This window comes from Cottoperca gobio, chromosome 13, assembly GCF_900634415.1.
Source record: "Cottoperca gobio chromosome 13, fCotGob3.1, whole genome shotgun sequence".
Classification (NCBI taxonomy): domain Eukaryota; kingdom Metazoa; phylum Chordata; class Actinopteri; order Perciformes; family Bovichtidae; genus Cottoperca; species Cottoperca gobio.
In genome coordinates, this window is record NC_041367.1 from 6,748,104 (window position 1) to 6,770,557 (window position 22,454).

Sequence of the window (22,454 nt, forward strand, 5' to 3'; positions counted from 1 at the left end):
GTTTAAGCACTACAAGTAATTAACGGACACTTTGCTGATACAAACAAGATTATCGAGAGACCCCGCTGTTGTGTTATCAGTTCAACACTTGTGGCTTTTCTCTACAACAAAATGTAATTATTTAGCTTGGATAAACAGACTCTGTCTCCCGCCCACCCTGTCCCTCTTTTTAGTGTTAGTCAACCATGCTCTGCCCCCACTCACTCACACACACACACACACACACACACACACACACACACACACACACACACACACACACACACACACACACACACTCACACACACACACTTTAGGTCTGTCAGTGAGTAACTAAAGCTGCACCCACAGGAATAGACTTTGATCAATGCACACAATCAGACACACACACACACACACACACATACACACACACACACACACACACACACACACACACACACACACACACACACACACACAAAGACATAGAGTAACATATTCATGGTCATGAACAATTTTGTCCAACAAATAAGCAAACCCAGACTGCAGTCACAAAGGAAGGCATAAGCATATTGGAGCTGCAACAAATGAAAGAATGATTCACTGCAGTAATGCTTACAGGTAAACAAGTGAAGAGCTCTGCAGACAGACACACCATAAGCACACACATAACTGGAGGTAGTGCATTAAAAATAATGATGCATAATAAATGATGGATAACAAGATTCCTCTCTTACATAATGGATGAGTCATATCTTTTTACGTTATGTGTGATTATTTGTCTCATGGGCCAGCTAGTGTCTGCCCAGATCAACCTTGTGTGTGAAATGTTACGTCAGTCAATATCGTAAACATTTAAAGGCATTTTTATTAGAAAATATTTTATAATAGCTCTATAACAAACACATGGAGTGACATTTTAAACAATGTGATAACATACTTATGGCATTATCTAAAAAAAACAATCTATAAAAATATTGCTCAGTATAACATCACAAGTACAAAATCATAAAAAGGAAGAAAGACAGGCGTTATAATAATTTGTTAGTAGATGTGATGATTCACAGACGCACAGAGAAAAAACAGGTTCTCAAGGACACTTTGCAAACAAAGGGTTTTCAGATCTTCCATGCAACAGGACAGGTGCATGCCTAACCGATCAAGTATTTGGCCTTCAGACTTGACAGAAACATCGCATTTATGCTTTTTTTTATCCGAGTAGTTTGATGTGGAATACAGCCAGCAGTTGTCAGAGAAAACTTCTCCGAACAAGTACTCCGATTGTTGATGGTTGCACAAAACTGACTGAAATGCAAGACCTATTTTGCTTTGAATTGTAGGAGTATGAAAGATGATCCTACAGATTCTCCATGCTATTTAAGGACCAGTGTATTGTATTTAGGGTGATCATTGGCAGAAATGGAATAGAAGTATTCATAACTGTGATTTCAAAAGTGTGTAATCAGAATAAGCCCTTCATATCTACATAGGGAGCCTCTTTCATGGAGTCCACCATGAGGAACCGCCATGTTCTATAGTAATGGACAAATCACACTCTTCACATTTATACCTATGTATAATATAAATTCACATATTTCCTGAAGGCCTCTGTAGGTTTGGACACGCTTGGAAAAGGAGTGGTGAGCGGAGGTATTCAGCTGGTGGCAATCTGCAACCTCACCGCTAGATGACACTAAATTGTGTTTAAACTTATTTCTACTTTAACTTGTTCTTATTTTCACATGCACATCACATGGTGCAAGGCGGTCTGCTTTTTAAAGTGCTTTATAAATTAAATAAACTTGAAACTTAAATCCTACACACTGGTCCTTTAAGTCAATCGGAAAATGGTTTGTAAAAATTAGGCACCTTTGAAAGTTTAAAGGTCTTTATATGGCTCATCATGGCGACAACTTCATTAGTTGTGACTTCTTTCAGTTGATTGTTGCAGCAGATTGTGCTACTGACTTCCCACACTTACACTCCATGTCTCAAACAACAGACAGCTATTGGCCCTTTTTCCCTTCAGGACAGTCGCCAAGCCAGCTTCAGGATTTCTGGACTCTTTCAAAAGGGAAATTACTCTACTTTTGATCTTCTTTCAAAGCCTTGATCTTTATCGCTCTAATCTCTTTGTTTTTATTCGGAAAATTTCAAACAGAACTTTCTTTCCATTTTCCCTCCATTCTTGAACAATGTGCTTGTTTTCAACTCAGCAGCAGCAGCAGTGCTTTCTTCATCCAGTCTCCACTCGGCAGAACCGTGGGACGTAATCCATTGGTGCCATCTGGGCATCCCTCCACCGAGCTTCCTGGATGGCTTCAGTGATTCTGTCTCCCTGTCTGTCCCATATCCTCAGTCGGAGTCGTCACCGTCTATCTCGTCGTCTGAGCTCGGGCCCTCGTCCTCTGAGGAGCTTGGGTCTTTGGTGCTGGCCTCTGAGATCATGCCATCTGAACTGTCAATCTCTATGGACGACTCTGAAAGGTAGAGGTGGAAGGACCTCGATGGGTGGCTGGGACACACACACAGATGAAGAAGAGGGAGACATGCACCAGGGGGAGCAACAGAGCACACACACACACACACACACACAGTGAGCGGGATATGAATTCATGCATGACACATCCATGAATTATTTATGTGAATGCATATGCATAAGTCCCACAGAATGGGGACAGGACAAAGTCAAGCAGACAACACATACTCAGCTGCAGGGACAATGGGTTAGTGTCACACAGGGTTAAGTCATTCCAAGTTGAGAGCGAAGATTGGATCAAAATCTCTGTTTACCCATCTGCATCTGATTGGGGTAAAATATTTCCTTCCTTCGCCAAGTTTTTCAATGACAGATTCATTTTGAAGTCTGAATAAATCTGATCGACCAAGATGACAGCAAAGTTGTCAACTTTTCCTTGAGGGTCTTGGCTTTTAAAGTCTGGTGAATACAGTGATGTTCAGTATTGCAACACAGTTTTGATGCTAACCAGTGATGAAGCCTATTACAGAGAGATCTGAAAACCCAAGAGAAACAAAGAAGTCCCACACCCATGAAAAAATATAATTTTGACAAAACAGCTCATTGTTCAAAACAGACATCGGCCATCAGAGAGGCTTACTGGTTGGTAAAAGGTTTTGCCACTTTGTCAATGAAATTTAGAATTGATATTGCGTTTAACTATGTGCTGGTACAATTCTTTTTCCAAAAGTACTGTATGAAATGTCTGTTTCCAACAAGTGCTTTCCATCAGGTTTTGATTATTTGATAGCACCTTGAATATTTCAGTCTCAACATCAGGCTAAAAACAACACGCAATCTCAGAAAACACAGCAATATAACTTCAGTAGTGAAACCAAACAGAAATGTACACCAGAAGAACCACAGTAAAGTGGATCGGACAGCTGATATATGCGACCGTTGAAATTAGGGTTGCTAGTTATAGATCACAGATATGTATAGGGTTTCATAATGTGTCCCATCATCTGGTATTTAAATCTTCAATAGACGCTAGGGAAGCTGCTCATTCATTGTACTGCATGGTATGTTAGGGTTTGAAATGTATTAGTGGGGAAGTAAACAGCAGGAATACACCATTGTTCAACCTCTACATCATCAAAACATTTACTCTAAACAGGAAATATGTTTGGAAGCCCAGTTAGCTGAACAGCAGAATTTGATCTGATAAAACAGTTGTTTCTTTCCAGAAATGAAAGGCACATGGTGATATCATAAAAGCTACACAAGAGTCTGGTTAAAGCTCTGTATCTACAGCTTCCTACGCAAAGCCACATTCTCAATTTATCTCTGGTTATTGACAGCTCAACTAGTCCAGGTTTGGGATCCAAAGACGGGGGTTGGAGAGGAAGAAGGAAGTAAAACGTCCAGTAGGAAAAGAGCCCCAGGCCCCAAGCCCGAGCGCCTCATGCCCCGATCCCCAGAGTTAGATGGAGAGCGAGAGAGGAAGTGTGTGATTCTTCTGTTCCTCTCTCTATCCCCGTCTTCCTCGCCCTCTGTCTTTCTCTTGGTCTTACCACGCAGTGGGGTCTTTTCTCTCTTTGCGGGGAGCCTCCTCGTTCCCTTCCAGCTGTCTCTCTGTCCTCTTCTTGCACCGCCTACAGGACAGGATGATGATGAGGAGGATGACCACAGCCGCGATACCGCCCCCGATGGCAAACGCCAGAAGGAGAAGTTCGGAGAAAGAGGCTGTGGGTTAGAATGAAACAAAGAAAGAAAACAACACTGCTCAGAGGTATTGTGCATTTGTAACTGTGTTTCAATTGTAGGCTGTTATTAATACAAAAGCATAATTTCATTTTTAGAAATGTTAATGGTGTGTCTGTTAGTCAGCAGACATTCATGATCCCCAGAGGATGACGATGGCTTTGGTGATCCCTTAACATCTGTGGTTTTCAGTAAAATATTTCCAAAACTATTGGATGGATTGCCATGAAACTTTCTACAAACATTCATGTTCCCAAGAGGATGAATCCTGCCGATGTGTTGATCCCCTGACTTTTCCTGTAGCGCCACCAACAGGTCTAAGTTTCCACTTATCCTGTGAAATATCTCAACGTCTGCTAGATGGATTGCTACTAGATATCCATGTTTTTCATAGGATGTATGCATGAGGACTGGGGTTTGGAATAAAATGACTCAATGAATGACTATTGGATGACTTGCAATCAAACGGTACAAAGAGGATTATTTATAACAACTCTCCTGACTCTTTCTCAAGCGCCATCATCACATCAAAATGTCAATTTATCCAAATATTCTGTTTCAGAACATTTCCATTAGCCTCAGCTGGACTTTGTGCTTAGCTAAAACGCTAATCTAATAAACTGTTAAACACCAGCATGATAGCATTGACATTGTTAGCATACTGACATTTTTAATTTAGCTCAAAGCATCACTGTGCCTAAGTGCAGCGTCACAGCAGTTAGCAGACCGTAGACTGAGTCGTGTTCACATGTTGTTACCTGTTTCAATATTTACACATAAGGAAAGACAAAGTAATAAATTGGTATGTGGTCAATAGTTCTGACTGTCACACAGAAAGCCAGTGGTAAAATATCTAATGAATACATCTCATGATCAGTAATAATACCTGAACCTAATGTCACAGCACAGGCTGTATGTGTACTGCAGCAATATATGTTTTCAACTACTGTTCAAAGACGATTACACTCATTTGAAAATGACCTTCTAATTGTTATTGATTTAATTGAATTACTCAATATGTCTTGAACATTTGCAGCCTTTTAAATTAAAATATGCTAATGTTATATAAACAAACATCCATTAAAAAAAATATGATAATAGATGTAAACATTGTCCTTGGCTTCATTCACTTGTGCTGTCCTCTCTTATTTGGCATTTTCAACAAGAGTTGAAATGATGTTTTCAGAGACACAACACACTAATGTATTCATGGTTTATGTGTAGAAATATTATTAAGTGCTGACCTGTGGTGACGACACGCAGTCGAATCTTTCCAACCGTGCCGTGGACATCCGGCGGGTTCTTAACCTGGCAGCTGTAAGTGCCGTTGTAGGTGAACTTGACCTGTTGAAGTATGATGGAGGCGTCACGGCCCATGATGTCACCGGCCCAACTGACACGCTTCCTGAAAATGCCCTCTAAAGGAGCATATGGTTGCTGCTGGTAGTGGAACACCTAAAAGTGGATATGGATGGGTAGATTGGGTTGGAGCAACAATAGGTTGGATCGGTTGGATTGTCACAGATAGAAAGGTATTTTATTTATTTATAATATTTTTATATTTATTTTAAATATAAGATATAAAGCCAGACCTGCTGCACCTTTTTCTCTCTCTTCTCAATATTCATACACACATAGACACACACAGGCTGGCCTAGACACTCTGTAGAGAGCCGAATGACTCACCGACTCCTCCTTCAGTTGGCTGAGGGGGTGGATGCTCCCTGACACAATGAGGGAGATTTGATGTTACATTCTCACACACATACACTCACCGTCTCTTCATTGCCCGTTATCAGGGATCTGAAGGTCCAGGAGACGCTGATGGCGTTGGAGTTGATAGCCGTGGTACTCTGGAACGTGCACTTTAGACGAACATCCGTCCCGTTGACTGCCTCCATATCCCCAGCTGTGTATATACGCATCCCGCTGACCTGCAGCACGCCTGCACATAACAAACATATATTACAGCAGCAGAGTTTACTTCAGAAGCAGAATGTAAGGCACACAGAACAAAATCAATATATGAATAAATGGTTTGTGAAAAACACATATACAAAAATACGCAACAGACATGGTATGAATTCACCCTCATCAGAAGATTCCAGCATACAATGTACCCAGTGACCCTAAGTCTGCCTACGCAGTGCTGCTGCAAGAAAAATCCCTAACTCTAAGTTGTCAATGAAACTGTATTAGAAACAAAAAAGTGAAATCCCACAGATTGGTTCAAATGCTGAAGTACAAGATTAGATCAGGGAGTGAATCAGTAAGTGAACTCATTTTGAACATCTGCTTCATTACATCCTGAAAGTCCAAACTGATTTCAGATCAGTAGACCAAATATGTGACATTTAATGAATAATAGCCACTTTAGCTTCACTACTGCAGCTGAGACAGGGTTGAAATTGAGAGTCTGCTGTATGTTATATGGATATGGACTATATCAATCTTTACAGTAGACCTATTAGATGGAAAATGAATGGACTGGAAGAGTGGAGAGCATATTGGCAACCATTTGGCTCTTCCACATAATGATGGATGGAGCTCCACAGAATGGAGTTAATGCTGACACACTCATACACTGCACCAGCACACACATGCACTGTCTAAGGCAGAGACATGCTTAATGCTGAGTTACTGTCTGGCAACCGCTCAACGTCACATCAAGAACCAGCCGATCACGTCTCTCTCTCCCTAAGATTGCAGAGTCTTGTTTATCGAGATAAATCCAACATTATTCTAAAGCAACCCAGTCAATATGTGCGTATGAGTCACTTTTAAGTTTTTGTGCAGGCTGTCTAGTCCAAAATCACCTGCTCTATTTATAGAGAGAGCTTTATATACCCTTTAATATAAGGGAGCCATGTCTAGCCCTATTAAAGTCAATCCCCACACACACAGCAGACCATCCCTCTGCAGAGCTCAGGGTAGCCAAGACGTGTCCTAACGTCATTAGCACACTCCATATGAGTACCCTGCAGAACGAGCCAAACACAGAGACACTTCAATCTGACAGAGGAGCTGTCTGTGACTCGATGGATCACCCGAGGGCACAAATCATCCCAGAGCTCAGTTTTACATATGACATAACTAGTTTGTGTTGATTCAATCAGCTAAAATCAGTGTTATGCCGTAGTCTGATTTAAATAAATAAATGCAATCTCTAGCTGATTCTGAAAAAAGATTGCTCAATACTTGAAGCTGTTTCACAGTGCTTACTATGATTTAGGGCTGTCGAATTAGCGCGTTCATTTCGATTAATTAATCACAGAAAATATAACGCGATAAAAACAAATACGCAGATTAATCGCGCTCTTAGATGCCCCTTGACTCTTTACGTCACCGACGCGGCGCGGCCACAGCAGCCTCGTCAACATCATGAGAAAACGTTACTCGGCCCAGTGAATGGAAAGTTTACATTTAACAGGGGGTTAACGGAGGCTTTACAGATGATTCAAATGACACAACTTTTAAAGATATTGTTTAGTGTGCAATGAAAGATGTTATGCCAGATTTGAAATGCCACTTTATGTCAAACTGATGGTCTGTGTTGTCTAAGATAATTGTAGCAAACAAGATATTGGAGAAATTGTATTGAAATAAAAGACATGTTGACCTTTAAGTTGATAATACCTACTCATTGATTCACTCATCTTCCAAAATCCATTTGAATATTTTGAAATGCTTCTCACAGCAAATATTGCTATATGCGATTAATTTAGATTAATTAATCACAAAGCTTGAAATTAATTAGATGAATTTTTTTAATCGTTTGACAGCCCTACTATGATTTAATTATATCATAAATATTTAAAGTAGTGTTTAATACTAAAAGGTGGATTAAGCTTTATTCTACAATTTAAATGTGATTTAAGCCATTTGAGGTTGGTTAGCTCTATGTTGAATAAAGGCTCCATGCATAGAAATAAGAAAAGGAAAATTGAACCATATTGTTACCCTTTCATTATAATCACAGTAAATTAGGCAGGAGCTAGCTAGGAAAATGTCAGCCGGGGCTTGGCTCCTCGGGCGGAGTGTTCTGTTTCTTATCAGGATGGGGAGGGTTTCCTGATGGCTGGGATGAGAGAGTGTGGCGGCCAGACAGCCCCCGCACAGCATTAAAAATAGACAGTCTCTCTCCTCACCAGGCCCTGACAGCGCCTAATTAGACAACAGCCTAATGTGTTTTAAATGAGCTTGATGAAACCTGGGAGGGGTGAACAATGCAGGCAGAGTACACACTGAAAGGAATGTCCATCTTTGCACACCGTCTGGTTAATTTTTTACCAGAGATAAATGAGAGTGCAACATGCTTGTTTAGGGTTTTCGTTTCTGCATCAGTTTCTAGAAAATAAGGCAGTACTTCAACTCGCTTCCTAATCTACTGTACCTGCCTGAGTGTATAGAGACACTGAAGTTAGTGGATTAAACTGCCTGTGTTTAGGATATTCATTAAGCAGATATCATCAGCGCTGGATGTACCATTACAGCCGATTATAACTCCCTCCCTGTCTCATCAGTGTGTGTGTGTGTGTGTGTGTGTGTGTGTGTGTGTGTGTGTGTGTGTGTGTGTGTGTGTGTCTGTGAGTCCAAGTCACGAGGCAAAGGTCTCGTATACCATACATATTTCCTGTGCTTAAGATGCCAAAGTTGGTCAGTCGATTATTTCAAAACTAATGACATACCCATCAGCCTCAGCTGTAGCCTACTTGTGTTTAGTGCTAATTGGCAAATATTTGCATGCTAACACTAAATTAAGACAGGGAACATGCTAAATATACCTGTAAAACATTAACATTGTAATTATGTGCTTCTAGCTTTGTGAAATAAGCATGTAGCCCAAAGTACCGCTCAATGAGCTACGAGCATAATTAGCATAGTTAGCATTGTTAGCATAGCTAGTTTATACATAAAGGAGAGGGGGGAATTTCTGTAATAACATTATTTACTCATCAAATAAGTATCCACAGTCAAACCCCCCAATTTTCACATCCTCATATCATAGAATTTAGTACACACGGAATAGCTGAGTCATAATAAACTGATGCTGCAATGATTCAGCATGCTTCATATAGGCTACCAGGGGATGAAGCAGGTCCTCCAGGCCATAACACCTCATTTTCAAATTTCTTCTCTTAACCAATCTATTTACAGAACAAGATTTTAAATTAGCGTCGCTAATCTCCTTTCAACTACAAAGGAATAAAACGCAACTATGCCCTCCTTTGATTCAAGCTGAGCTGATTAAGAATTAAGGTTAATCAGGCCTTTTTGGAGGCAGGATGCATATTAGCAGAATGACAGAACAGTTAGGGCTATGTACAGGGCCTCAATTACAACACTAATTCGTCCCCAAAGCTAAAAGTGCATGATCACTATTTAATCGTTCATTAACAGGCACTAATTGCTGAAGAGGATGCATGCCATTGCATAAGTGAAGTGCCAAATTTGATTCATTTAGAGAAAGAGAAAAGAGAGATAAACACACAGAAATGAAAGAGTGAGCTTAAGTGATGAACAAGAGCAGGATGATTGAGTAGATGAAGGAGTGAGCGCTTTATGGACGAAGCAAGTAGATAACAAAATAATGGAAAATGTATTTTTCTACATAATTGCAGTCTGTAAGGAGGAGATAAGATAACAGTGTTTGTTTGCTTGTTTGTCTGTCCATTCTTCCACTCTGGCATGTCTGTTTTTCAAATCCAAGTAGCTCACTTGTTTATGTCTGGACATCCTGCCCGGCCGGTGCTGACCACACCCAGCATTCAGGGACACAGAGAGAGAGAGCATTGAAGGCCCATTAAGATGGAGTTATGTACCCTACAGAGGAGGGAAGGGCCAGACAAATATATGAATTTATTCCAATTATGTTTCAAAAGAATTGCTGACAATGTCTGGCATGTTGTAGTGTTTGTGCAGATCAATGTACGACGAGTTCATTAGAGGTTTCATTCCAAAACTACACATCCAAAAACTATTCAAATTTTCCTGCAAGTTTATATACTAATTATGCAATAGTAGTAGGTGATATTAATTCAAATGATTCAAATATTTTTTAATACCTTTATACTGAGGTAATAAAATAAAAAATGTGAAACTAATTTCAGAGGACATAAAGGATTTCTTTAAACTCATCTCAGTCTTCATACAGACTTGACTGTCTCTACTCTGTATTTCACTCATTGAAGTTACAAAATGCTGTCAAACATGTGAAGAACATCAATTACATGCTTCACTTGTAATTAAAAAACGACGTTTGAGTCTTTGTGTGAAGTGTGCTGACACTTTCCTGCCTGATTGCTTGAACTTTCACACATGGGATTTCACCTCAGCACAATCTGCTGGAGAAAATGTGAGTGATTGTGTGCGCGCGTGTGTGTGTGTGTGTGTGTGTGTGTGTGTGTGTGTGTGTGTGTGTGTGTGTGTGTGTGTGTGTGTGTGTTGTGTGTGTGTGTATGTGTGTGTGCGTGCGTGCCTGCCTGCCTGCCTGTGGGTATTGTTGTCAATATAAACTCCAGATGTTTCTATTTATGAACAGATATAGCATCAGTTACCTTCCATTGTTATGCGTGTGTGTATCGTGTGTGTTTATGCATGTGTGGGATTTGGCATCTCTCAGGGGGCTCACTGTTTTTGGCACAAGTCCACACACACATTCTCCATTAGAGTTACCGGTGTTGGCATTAGTCCATAATATCTGTCAATATGCCCAATATATCACAATGAAATTAACTTGCTGAACCTTTAATGCACATGATTCTACCTGTCAACACCGCTGAGTACAATCTGCACTGGTCCACTGGCCCGTCTGAAGCCAAAGAGGGCAAATACTTTCATTTACTGTAAAATAATCAAACCAAGCCCACTCGAGCGTGATTAGGTTTGCTTGTCTTGGCAGTCATCCCAAGACCGTATATAAGCCTTCAAAAGGAAAAAATATCAAGTCGTGTTTGACCTGCCCATATAATATTTCTTCCAATGTCAAAGAGTCTAGACAGTTATAAAACTGCATAACCTCGCTTTATATTGCCTTATACACGCTGCCAGATATAGTAGGATATAGGCTATACTGTATACATGAATGTGCTGAGTCAGTGCAGAAGAAAGGGCTGGCAGAAGTTATTTTTGTTCTGCTATACTATAAAAATTGGGGGAGCGATGTTATACTAATCAGAATGAACTGTTCATTAAGCCCCGCCCCCTTAGCAACTGTCACTATGCCTATGCAAATAATAACAATTTTAGCCAAAGGTAGACAAAAGCATTCTTTCGCTAAAACAACAACTGTCACTGGCAAATTGTATCAACTGCAGCTAGCCAGCCAGCTACCCAATTAAGCTAACGTTAGCTCACCAAGTTAGTTGGGTTTATGATTTATTGTCCGTATTTTGAAACAGTTGGCTATGTTTTCACTTCCAAAATGACAAGATACAAGGCTTCAAGATGAGGACAAACCAATGTGTTTGGTGAACATTTTGCTATCTCAGGGAATACATTTGGTGAGTAAATTTTCCCATACCTGTAAAAGAGCAGGACAGAGCTGCTAACTATAACTCTAATAGCATCTGAAACCAGCTTCCACAACTTACTTAATGAAATGCTGCTCAGTTACATCTGTAGGCCTACGCAGTAAGCTAGTTAGCTAGTTAGCCGCTCACGTTAGAGCAGATTAACACTTTTGCTCGGGTCTTTTGGTTTTGGAAAGGAAAAAAAGAAAAGGGAAATAGCCAATATAGCACTAGGCACCATGGAGCTCCGTCTAAAATTTGTATTTAATTGTTTTGCTGTTTTTTTAAATCAATAACACTTGAATTATTCTTTACTTTAAAATGACAATATTGCATATATAATTTAAAAAACAAAAACGTTTTATGTATTTATGAACTCTGGCAAACTTAATCTCCATTTCCCTTCTCGCTGAGACAAGCTAGCGTGAGCAGCTACGATGGGGCGCTAGGTGCGTTTCTTACGCTAAACATGGCAGAAAAGTGAAAGAAAACTAACTATTTTCTATATTTTCAAAATGATTGGGAAGAAAAATTACTTTTTTACAACAGTGAAAGAAAAGTGTGTATGTCTCATTTGCGGGGCGACGGCAAAGCGGCACATTGTGGAGACACTTCGGTACGTGTCACAGAAGCTACCATGCTAACTAACAAACTAACTAACAAACTAACTAACTAACTACCAGCTGCAGCACTGCGGGCAGAACAAGCCGAGAGTTAAAGCAGCTTTGGGCAGCAGCATCTCTTTTCACGAGCCCGGTGAACAAGTCACACAAAGCATCGGAAGCTTCATTTTTAATAAAGAACAAGAAAGCCTTTTCGGAGAGATCTTGAAAGGGGCAATGATGTTATTGAAAACACTGTTCTAAGACGAGAAGAAAGGTTCTGATGTGATCTCCACTCTGTGATGTTACACAGTTAGTGTTTGTACAAACAGGATATGATCTGAAGATGTGACAGTTAATGATTTCCTATAAAATGGTTAAGTGATGCTTTGTACTAAAGTATAACTGTTGTGATTTTGAACAAAATGCTATAAATGTGCTCATTCAAAACTGTCAATAAAGATATTTACACAAATATCAGAGATGTGATAACTCTGACTTTCAAATGTTGAAATAGATTGAGAACATAAATAAATAATGTTGCATGTTAAAATATATCTTTGTTTCCTACGATGGTAAATCATTGTTAATAATTATTGTGAGGAATAATTAACATTAACATGTGATCAGACTCTTCACATATATGAATATTTATTATGATTATTATTAATATTAATGATAATATTATCATTAAAGGTGAACCGTGCAACTATGTTATTCAGGAAGTTTGTATCAAACAAGTAGCCCTTCGTATTGTTCGGTACCTTTGAAGTATCAAAAAGGTTGGTGACCCCTGGTCTAGATATATGTTCTGCATCAAAACACAATCACTTCTTCCTTTGGCCCCAACCTAACTTTAAACCACGCTTAACTAAAATCTCTCAACGTTTTGAGTTCTGTGCGAGCTAACAGACAAACAGAACTGTCTCATCACAATTATTGTACTTAGGTACCGTTGCCAATGGGGGCCTGTCTGGGTGTGTTTCACACTGCAGAGAGGCATGCGTGGTATATTGAACCATCGTCATAACTGCTCAGCAAACATTCTCTGGTATTCTAAATATTTTCTTTGAACATCTTAAAAACATCCACAAAATGGACAAACTTTGCATGCCTTATTGCACAATGTCTTTGGGAAGTCTTATACCTTGCAGGCTTCTTGATGCAGTTGCTCATACATATGCAGATTTATAAACGGCAAAGGGAAAGCAGAGGGAACAGAACTGTTTTTCATCAAAGGTATATTAACATCCATGATTGGACAGTAGCCTACATAATGATATCCAGATACCATTGGGACAACACACAGTTACCAATCACTGTTTAACAGCTGTTTCCTTTCTTTATACAGTATACTGGTGTTTCCATTGGACAAGAGGATGTTAAGTCTTTACTCTAAGAGAGGGGAAGAAACACTGGAAACATGAAGCAGTTTTCACGACTCTGAATCAGGAAATTGGTTTCATTACATTATTTTGTAGACGGTGTGTGTTGGTGCCTTTCCTCTCCTCATTATGGCTCAGAAACAAAGGGACCACCGGAGGAAACCTGATTCTCTGTTGCACCGGTTTTGGAGGAAACACTTAGGACAGGACCAAACACACAAAGAGCTCAGTGGATTACAAAGGGCCTCTTCTCTCCTTTGTGAGAGGTTTCACAAGCCCAGGTTACTTTTCTTTTTTATTCACAAGGCCTGTCTTTCATACACGGCTGGACTGAGGGGCTGGGAATGGCAGGTTCAGGTAACAGTGTGTTCGCAGAGGAGGACGATACAGAGTTGAGGTAAAGTGTAAGTGTTGAGTGGTGTAATGGGAGGGAACCCCTGACATGGACACAACTGTGTTTAACATACCGTGCTATACATTTTCTTTATGCAAGTTTCCGTTCATTCCCATCAGTCATGAACATGCAGTTGTGCCAAGACAAGCAAATACAATGTGTGGCCAAAGGTATGTTATCACATCACTGTGTGTGCTTTTGCTCTGGGGTTGTTTGCATGGTTTGGGCCAGTTAAAGGAAATATTTATGCTACAGCATAGTAACATATTTGTACAATAGTGTGCTTGTGTCAACAGTTTGGGGAAGGTCTTTTCCTGTTTCAACACAACGATGCATTAGTGCACAAAGCTAGGTTGATAAAGAAATGGTTTCCCCCAGAAGAACTTGACTGGCCTGCACAGAGTCTGAACTCCATCCAACACCTTTGGACTTGAACTTGAACACCAAATACAAGCCAGGTCTTGTATCGTCAACATCAGTGGATGTTATTTATGCACACGTTTTTTGGAATTACACGTGCAACTATCACATATAAGTGTAATATTCAGACATTCTTGTGGCCATGTTATGTATGATGAGAGAAAACGTGCACATACCAGAGCATAAGCACTACCTCTCTTTCTCTCAACACTACTGTATATTCAGTCCTTATCTGCTGCCTTTATATTTTATGATTTTCTTTCTCCCCCCCCCCCCCTCCCACCAACAGATCACTTGTCAATCAAACTTTCCCTGGACGTTCTGTTGAAGGAGTTTGAGTGTCTGCAGGTGGTGCTGTTTTCTTTCATCCATGGTGACGATCCTTGCATATTACTCCAAATGAAGCTGAAGTATGAAATGTATCACTACCAGAGAGATGTACCAGACACCGGGTGTTTGGAACAGCAAAGCTAAAAGCTTTCATTAACTTGATTTATGGGGAATCTCTCTTTGCTCATAGAGGCAAAAAAACAGACATTTCTTTATATAAATATTTGAAAAATTACAATTTGGATAATGCATTTACTGTTCTTATTCTGCCTTTGACCCCATAGACGTATAAACTGTACCAAACAAAAAATAAAACTACAAAAATGTATTTGAAAACACTCGAAAGTCCAGACATAAACCAAGCATCAATCTCTTTTTCTAAGTCTTTCTTCCTCTCTCTCTTCCCCCCCCCCCCCCCCCCCCCCCCCCCCCCCCCCCCCCGCTGCCTCCAGGCCAATTGTAATTCATCAGGCGGTGGCGTCCAGAGGAAACGTGTAGTGGGTGAGTGAGGATAAGAGTTTAATCCATCAAACCTCTTCCACTCCCACCTCGCAGCTGACTCCACAACTTCTCCTTGAGATTACAAACTCATGAGGGGGGGTCCAACGCGTACGTTTACATTCAACACACCCACAGGCTTCTGTTGGAAGGACGAGTCCCTCAAAAGAAACCCTCAAAAGACAACATTAATATCACATATTTCCTACGAAGCTAGTCTAGCCGTATGTTTAGCATCCTGCAGTGGTATGAGGCAGACTGAATCCAGTCCCACTGTGAATTACACCTCTGCTCCTGAGCAGATGAATAAATTAGCAAATGTATATACACAGATCAAAAACTACACTGCGGAGGAGTTACAGGCCTGCTCTTTGCTTCCCGCCTTAAAGGGGCACGCCACCAATTTCTCAAATAAAGATCCGTTACCTTGTCACAAAAAATACTCCTCAGCCTGTAAAATGACTGAATAATATCATCTGTGGCTCTGAAGGAAGCTTTCAAGGTTCAATGTGTAGTTCTGTGCCGCCTGAGGCAGTATTTCACCTCTACTACTGGCTCCATACAATCTAAATTCATCAATCTTCAAAACCATCAGTTATTTGAAAAGCCAACTAGAGTATGTTAACCTGTTTATATTTGAGTTGTAGTAGTTTGTCATATTTATTGTATTCTGAGTTTTAGAGTATTGTAGTGTATTATTTATATTGTGTATTGTATTCTACAGCTACACGTACATCTCTCTCTTCTAGTGTTGATATATGTACTGTGTACTTTACTCCTGTGTAAGCCTGTCAGTCTGTCAGTCCATTAGACCAGACTGACACTCTGAGAGCCGGTCTAAATAACACTGTTATCTTATAATCTTCACGCGGGGCTTAGATATCGGTGCTTACTGTGGAACTGGGGGCTGTGCAGTAAGTTTTAACGAATATCCCAGCACCGGGAGTAACACGCTGGGTCTAACCTGTGTAACGGAAGCAACAGAAAGTTTGATGATCCAACGTGGAGTCGGCTAAATAAGCGCTAATTGCTGACAGATAACGGAAGATCTGTCAGTCTCCCGTCTCTCTCGCACACTCTTCTCCCAGCAAACCAGCTTCCTGGCAGCGGTGGGAACGAGGCGATACTGCGAGTCCTTTTCTCGTTTCTGCCATTTCTGATTTATTTAGAGCAAACTATGAAAACGTGCAGGGATCCTGGATGTAATGTTGACAAGCCAGTCAGGCAGCTCTACTTCTTCTCCCTCTGCACTGGCGCTACAGTGACTCACTATCGCCTCTAGACAGTACGGGCCGGCACTGTCAGCCTGCATGCTGATTTCAGTAGATATCCCTGCAACTCAACACATAGACGTCTTTGACACAACGTCAACACTGTTACCTCTTCACATTCTGCAGATAATGTTAGTGAATTGTTTTTAATGTTTTAAGTTCAAATGTTGGCATGTTCTCTTACACATTGAACCTTTAAAGCATGACGATATAACTGACAGAATGTTGCTCTTCAAGTCTACTTTCTTCTTTTTTTTACACAAGTCACTACAGTGGTTGTACGTTGGGTTCTGAGCGCTGCCAGAACCTGGCTGAAATACACTCAATAATGTGCCTGAACGCATTCTGTGCAGACACAGACAGCCCTGAAGCTGCTGCAGCTCTGCTTACATGCTGCTCACACCTCCTGTGTAGACACGGGAGTGTTTTACTGCTACAGCCACATTTGATCCGGTAGTATTTTATTAAGTTCACTGGCTTTGACTATTCTCCACTTGCTCTACTGTTACAGTAGCTTTAGCTGTTTGTTCTTTGAGCCATACTAGAAAAACACCTTCTCACTCCTAATTCAACACATTCGGCAGCTTTGCAGTGGCCCTGTGCTTCAATCTATGCGCTCTACATGCGCCTCAAGTACCACCTTTGCATATGTCAGTTTTGCATGTGACATTTTCCGCTCGTCACCTGACTTTACTTTATTTTACTCTGACATAATTACGGACAAATAGAATGTCATAGTTTAAAACGAGGGCCACTGACCAAGCTGCCGTATTTGACGACTTGGGAGTGAGAACGTGCTGCCTATAAACTGACTGGACATATAATATATATATATATATAACACACAGCGAAACTATAAAGCACTCACTTACACAGGCTTCAATAAAGATGAACGATACGGTAGGTGGAGAGAACATTCAAGTGATTAACTGTGACTGAACCCTTGCATCCTATCCTTCACCTACCCCACCCATAAGCCCCACCTCTCCTCTCCTCTACTTATACTCTCATTCATTTAAATTATAGAGTGTCAGATGAATACAGTGTCAGAACTAAAACTGGTTAAGTAGCTGTCTTTAAAATACAGAAACCTTTTCGCATTAGTCAGTGTTTTAAATAACAATGGCTGGATATGTCGAAGTACGTTCGAAGGAATTTATGACGAAGTAACTTCCCGTTCGGGGTAATTCTCTTATTATGCAATGTGATCTCATCCCTACTCGTCATATTTTGCAGCTTGGGGAGAAGCCTCCGCTTCGGCCAAAGCAGCCTTTTGCAACGTATCTTGAATTAGAAGGTTGGCGTGTATTGTAACACCTTACTCGGTAACGTCTTTGTAACACGTGGTTAACGTTGTGAGAGGGTCACTGTTCGGTTAAGGAAACAAAACCACTTGGTTAGGTTTAGAAAAATGATCATGGTTTGGGTTCAAATAAGCTACGGACCTATCGTCATGTGACTCAGTCATGTAGCATCACATGACATTAGCTCCTCAGTAAAGATAACTCCATCCGGGGTGGTGGATGGAGTTATTTTTCCCTCTCGCCTGAAGCGGACGTTTTTAACACTAAGGCCGTTGCTCTGATCTAATAATGACGGGGATGGGTTGACATTGGACTTACTTTGAAAGCCTGGTGCATCTCACAGAGAAGCTAAAGGGTGCCTTGTGCTTTTATATCAAGACGATGAAGCCCCAAGATTTGGTATTTGATGCCCTGAGAGTAAGACAAGGCTGCATTGTGACTGCTCTGCTTGTAATCACACATTATTGAACTGATGGCAAATGATTTTGAAATTCTCCTTGGCTTTGTGCAGATCAGATGACTCAAAAAGAACCGCTGCTATTCTGTGGAAACTGATGATTTATCACACATGCCATGAACCTAGTGCAGGTGTTGCTTTAACTGGAAGATCTACTTGTTTACGGTATCTCTAAACAATTTTGAGAAACGAGTGACTTGCCAACAGAGCATGTAAGAATGTGACTAAACAGAAGAAAACAGAATGCTCACAGATATGCAGTATTCGCATTTGCACAGATTCCGATGAACACTAAACATGTGTGTGTGTGTGTGTGTGTGTGTGTGTGTGTGTGTGTGTGTGTGTGTGTGTGTGTGTGTGCGTGCGTGCGTGCGTGCGTGTGTGTGTGCGTGTGTGTGTGTGCGTGCGTGCGCGTGCATACACTCAAACCTTGGGTGAACCTGCAAACACTTGCAAATCCCTGTTTACACTTGGAGCCGAGCACAGTCTTGTGGTTTAAACATTACACAGGGAGAGCCTTGCCTTCACACTCAAACACTTCACAGATGCGCCCTAAACCCACTGTGTCAGAGATTGATGTGTTTTTTTTTTGCATATGAACGTTTCATTGTCAACTCTACACACCCCAAGGCAATACCATCAAGCCAACACAAAGGCCAGACGTCCTCCGAGGTGCGTCAACACATCACATCGCGTCAAAAAACCACAGACATGCTTTGTTACCCTGATCTAACATTGTGGCAAGATTAGAGACGACGTGGCAGAGAGTTAACTGTTATATCCCAGCAAACAGATACAAGAGGCCGCTTTTCTACTGTAAATCTGAGTTAAACTGAAGCCTAAATAACCAGTTTAAGTGTCTGGTATGTGTGTGTGTGCACGTGTGTGTGTGCTAAACCTGTAAATCAGGACATGTTTGCACACGTCCGCTTGTGCGCATTTTAGACTTCTGGTTGAAGAAGAAAATGTCAGAAGAAAACAAAGGATTAAAGAAAAGTACAAAAAAGACAGATTCATCATCAACAGGGGATCAAAAAATGGTTAAGTTAAGGCGAAGTTGTTAAGACTAGTGTAGTGTTTACTTTCAGTATGTTTCCTTTTCTAATTAGCCAGCCACAGTGTGTGGATGAGTTGTTATTCTGCCGGTTTGGAAATGAAGTAAATGACACAGGAAATGATGTGTTTAAATGTAATCTGCTACCAACTTACAGCACATGTATGAAAAGTACCCGTTGAGAACGATGAAGAACATTTAGAGTCTGTCCTATGAATGTGGTGTTTTCCTTGACTTCTATTGAAGGCTTCTGCTTACAAACATTACTTTTTCCTTTTCAATATTTCAACAGCTCAAAACAAGAGAACAAGGTGAGGTTGAGGAGGAGACGGAACATTCCACACTACTGTCTGTGGACACCAGCGACACCTGTTTCTTTAAACCACCAGGGGCACCTACGTCAACTGCATGGCTATTGTTTTTTCGGAAAAGTGATAAATTGAAAGATTTGCAAATCAAGTAAAACTAAAAAATAATTATCTTTTTGCCTTGTCTTGCAAAGGGGTATTGTATCAAAATGTAGTTTTAAATTACATCTGCACTTCATAGCAACTTGGAGGTGAAATGGCACCTACACAGAGCACAATGTGTTCCTGTCCCAAAACAGGTATAACAGCCATAGTTATCAACATGTTGCAGTAAGTATTTTTGGTATGATCAGCTACTTAGCTTTCATTTGTACTATTATGGTGGTCGACCTCCACCTCCATGAGACTCATGAGAGACACACAAGCTTTTCACTCATCCTGCGTTGACATTGCTTCTCGCACACCTCACAAATATAAAAAGTCCAAATCCGGTAATGATCTCCTCAAGAGAATTTTATTCTGGCGTTTTGAAAAGCAAAAACATTGCTCCCAAAAGTATTTTCACACACAAATTATGATCCATAGTATTTTTTATTTGTTGTGTGTTCCTGCTGAATATCAAATACACAAAGGAGTAGTGTTTATTTTTGAGAGTGATGAGTGATTCTTAACTACTGCAACGCTTGCTGTGATTATATTTGGAGCGACGGGACGAGAGAGAGATTATTCTGTTCGGTCATCATTATCTCCTTAGAAATAGACTGCGAGTAAATGAACACTAAATGCCTTTGATCAGTGCACTTCATTTCAAAACAGTGGCGGGCTGACGGGTAAACATGTCATGCTGTGTATCTGTGTACCTGAAAAGAGTTGGGGGGACGGTAAGAGACAGAAATTAATCAGAGTTATTTTGCACACATAATTGCAATTTTACACCGTACTTGTCTCGTGAAAATGTGACGAGTGAGTCCGCTGGCTTGTTTGATCATGCTGCGTCGTTTTGCCAACACAACAAAGCCAAAGGCAATGAAACCGATTGCAGCATAACAGATATGAGAAGTGAAATGCTGCTGAGCTGTAATCAGTTCCAACATGCTTTCCCCCACATGCTGTTATTTGATAATATATCCCTCCATATCCACACAGTATAGTCAGTCATCCTTCTGCTCTTTCTGTCAGCCTGTGACTGTTTTGACTGATCTGCAGGCACATGCTCCTTGTAAACATAAGCAGCTTGCTACTATAGTGAATCCCTACATGGTGCTTTGGCAGTGGATGGACATGTTCAATCAATATAATCCACTTAACTGGGATGGACACAGATTACTTCAAGGTTAAACAACCTGGTGTCTGCTAAATGAATTGCCAGTGATATGCCAATTTGTGATATTAAAACATGTCCCATTAGCCATGTCATCACAGCATTTAGATGTGAGCAGCTATAGCAATCAGATATTTATTAGTGTTTATTTCCATGGGCGTGTGTCTCACCAGTTGTTATGATTCAAATGATATATCCTGAACCCCCTTGTACGGGAAGCAGGTGGACTTATCTGCGGCCACTTCACAGTCTTTGTGGATTTAAGCGGATGCACATTAATAGGCAGGAAAGTAGTGGGGTTGTTTAAAACCAAAACACAATGCGGCCAGGATTTGATGCCGGTAAATACTGTAAAGTCATTATGTCGCCAGAAACGGCCCCCTGCATGTGTCTGTTTTATGGCTTTTTACAGGAATTCTATAAAGACCCACTGTACGGTGTCAGTGTGCCAAGTTCTCCACTTCCTAATGACGCACGACTTGCGCGCAGAGATGGAGGTTATGTGTCCCTGCGGAGCTTTCACTAATGGACAGACAATCAGGGTTTTCTCTTTTACTTTGAAACTCGATTGTCGGGAGCGTCTCTAAACGGCCATCCTGTTAGGTCTTAAGATCACTCTTGGGATGTGAAGAAAACGCTGGCAATGTAAACTTTTGGAAAACCCCAGATGTTAAAATAAACACCAAGCAGATAAAAGCTCGTTTTGTATAGAGGACATTTATTTTTTCTTTACTGTTGGATAATGTTTTTATTTATTGGCTAATGTACCCCGTAAGGAACAAAGCATCAAAACAATGGGTTGACAGAAAGAATAAAAACAAATAAATACACTTGGATAAATCCCACTAGACTATATGATACCAGATACAAATACATTGTTAAACAACAATTCCTCGGTTTATCCACTCACACTAAACTGGTGTCTCACCTGAAGCTGCGAGTCCACACAGGACGGTGAGGAAACAGAGCCCTTTTACGCACATTGGATGGACTGTCCGATGACCAAGAGACCGGGAGTCAACTAACCAAGTGAGACTCCTCCGCCGACTCACAGTGACTGGAAACCCGGCCGATAAGTCTGTGAATCCTCTTTTGAGAGGGATAAAAACATGAAGTTACACTGAGTCCTCTCCTCCACCTTTTTCTCCAAAGACGCGTCCCAACTCGCTGCTGCGCTCATACATTTCATTTCAGCACCCTCCCACCACATTTTCGGGCGGAGTAACAAAGTCATCCACTATCCTCTCTACCCTCTTATCTCTCTCTCTCTCGCGCACACACACACACACACACACACACACACACACACACACACACACACACACACACACACACACACACACGTTAAACCCAAAGGTGGCTGATTCTTGGTCACCCAACCTGTTCTGCTGCTGCGTAAAACACGTAATGTGTAG

The 22,454-nt window shown here is 40.8% G+C and overlaps 1 protein-coding gene across 1 annotated transcript; it reads right to left on the reverse strand.

The window, feature by feature from the left end:
• Nucleotides 1-812: 812 nt before the first annotated feature.
• LOC115018246 (myelin protein zero-like protein 2) lies at nucleotides 813-22,181 on the reverse strand. The gene is made up of 4 exons (XM_029447160.1): nucleotides 21,968-22,181; nucleotides 5,960-6,129; nucleotides 5,429-5,639; nucleotides 813-4,166 (listed from the first exon to the last, which is right to left on the reverse strand). Exons 1-4 carry the CDS (start codon nucleotides 22,020-22,022, stop codon nucleotides 3,991-3,993), a joined length of 612 nt encoding a protein of 203 aa, XP_029303020.1. The 5' UTR covers nucleotides 22,023-22,181; the 3' UTR covers nucleotides 813-3,990.
• Between the last annotated feature and the right edge of the window lie 273 nt (nucleotides 22,182-22,454).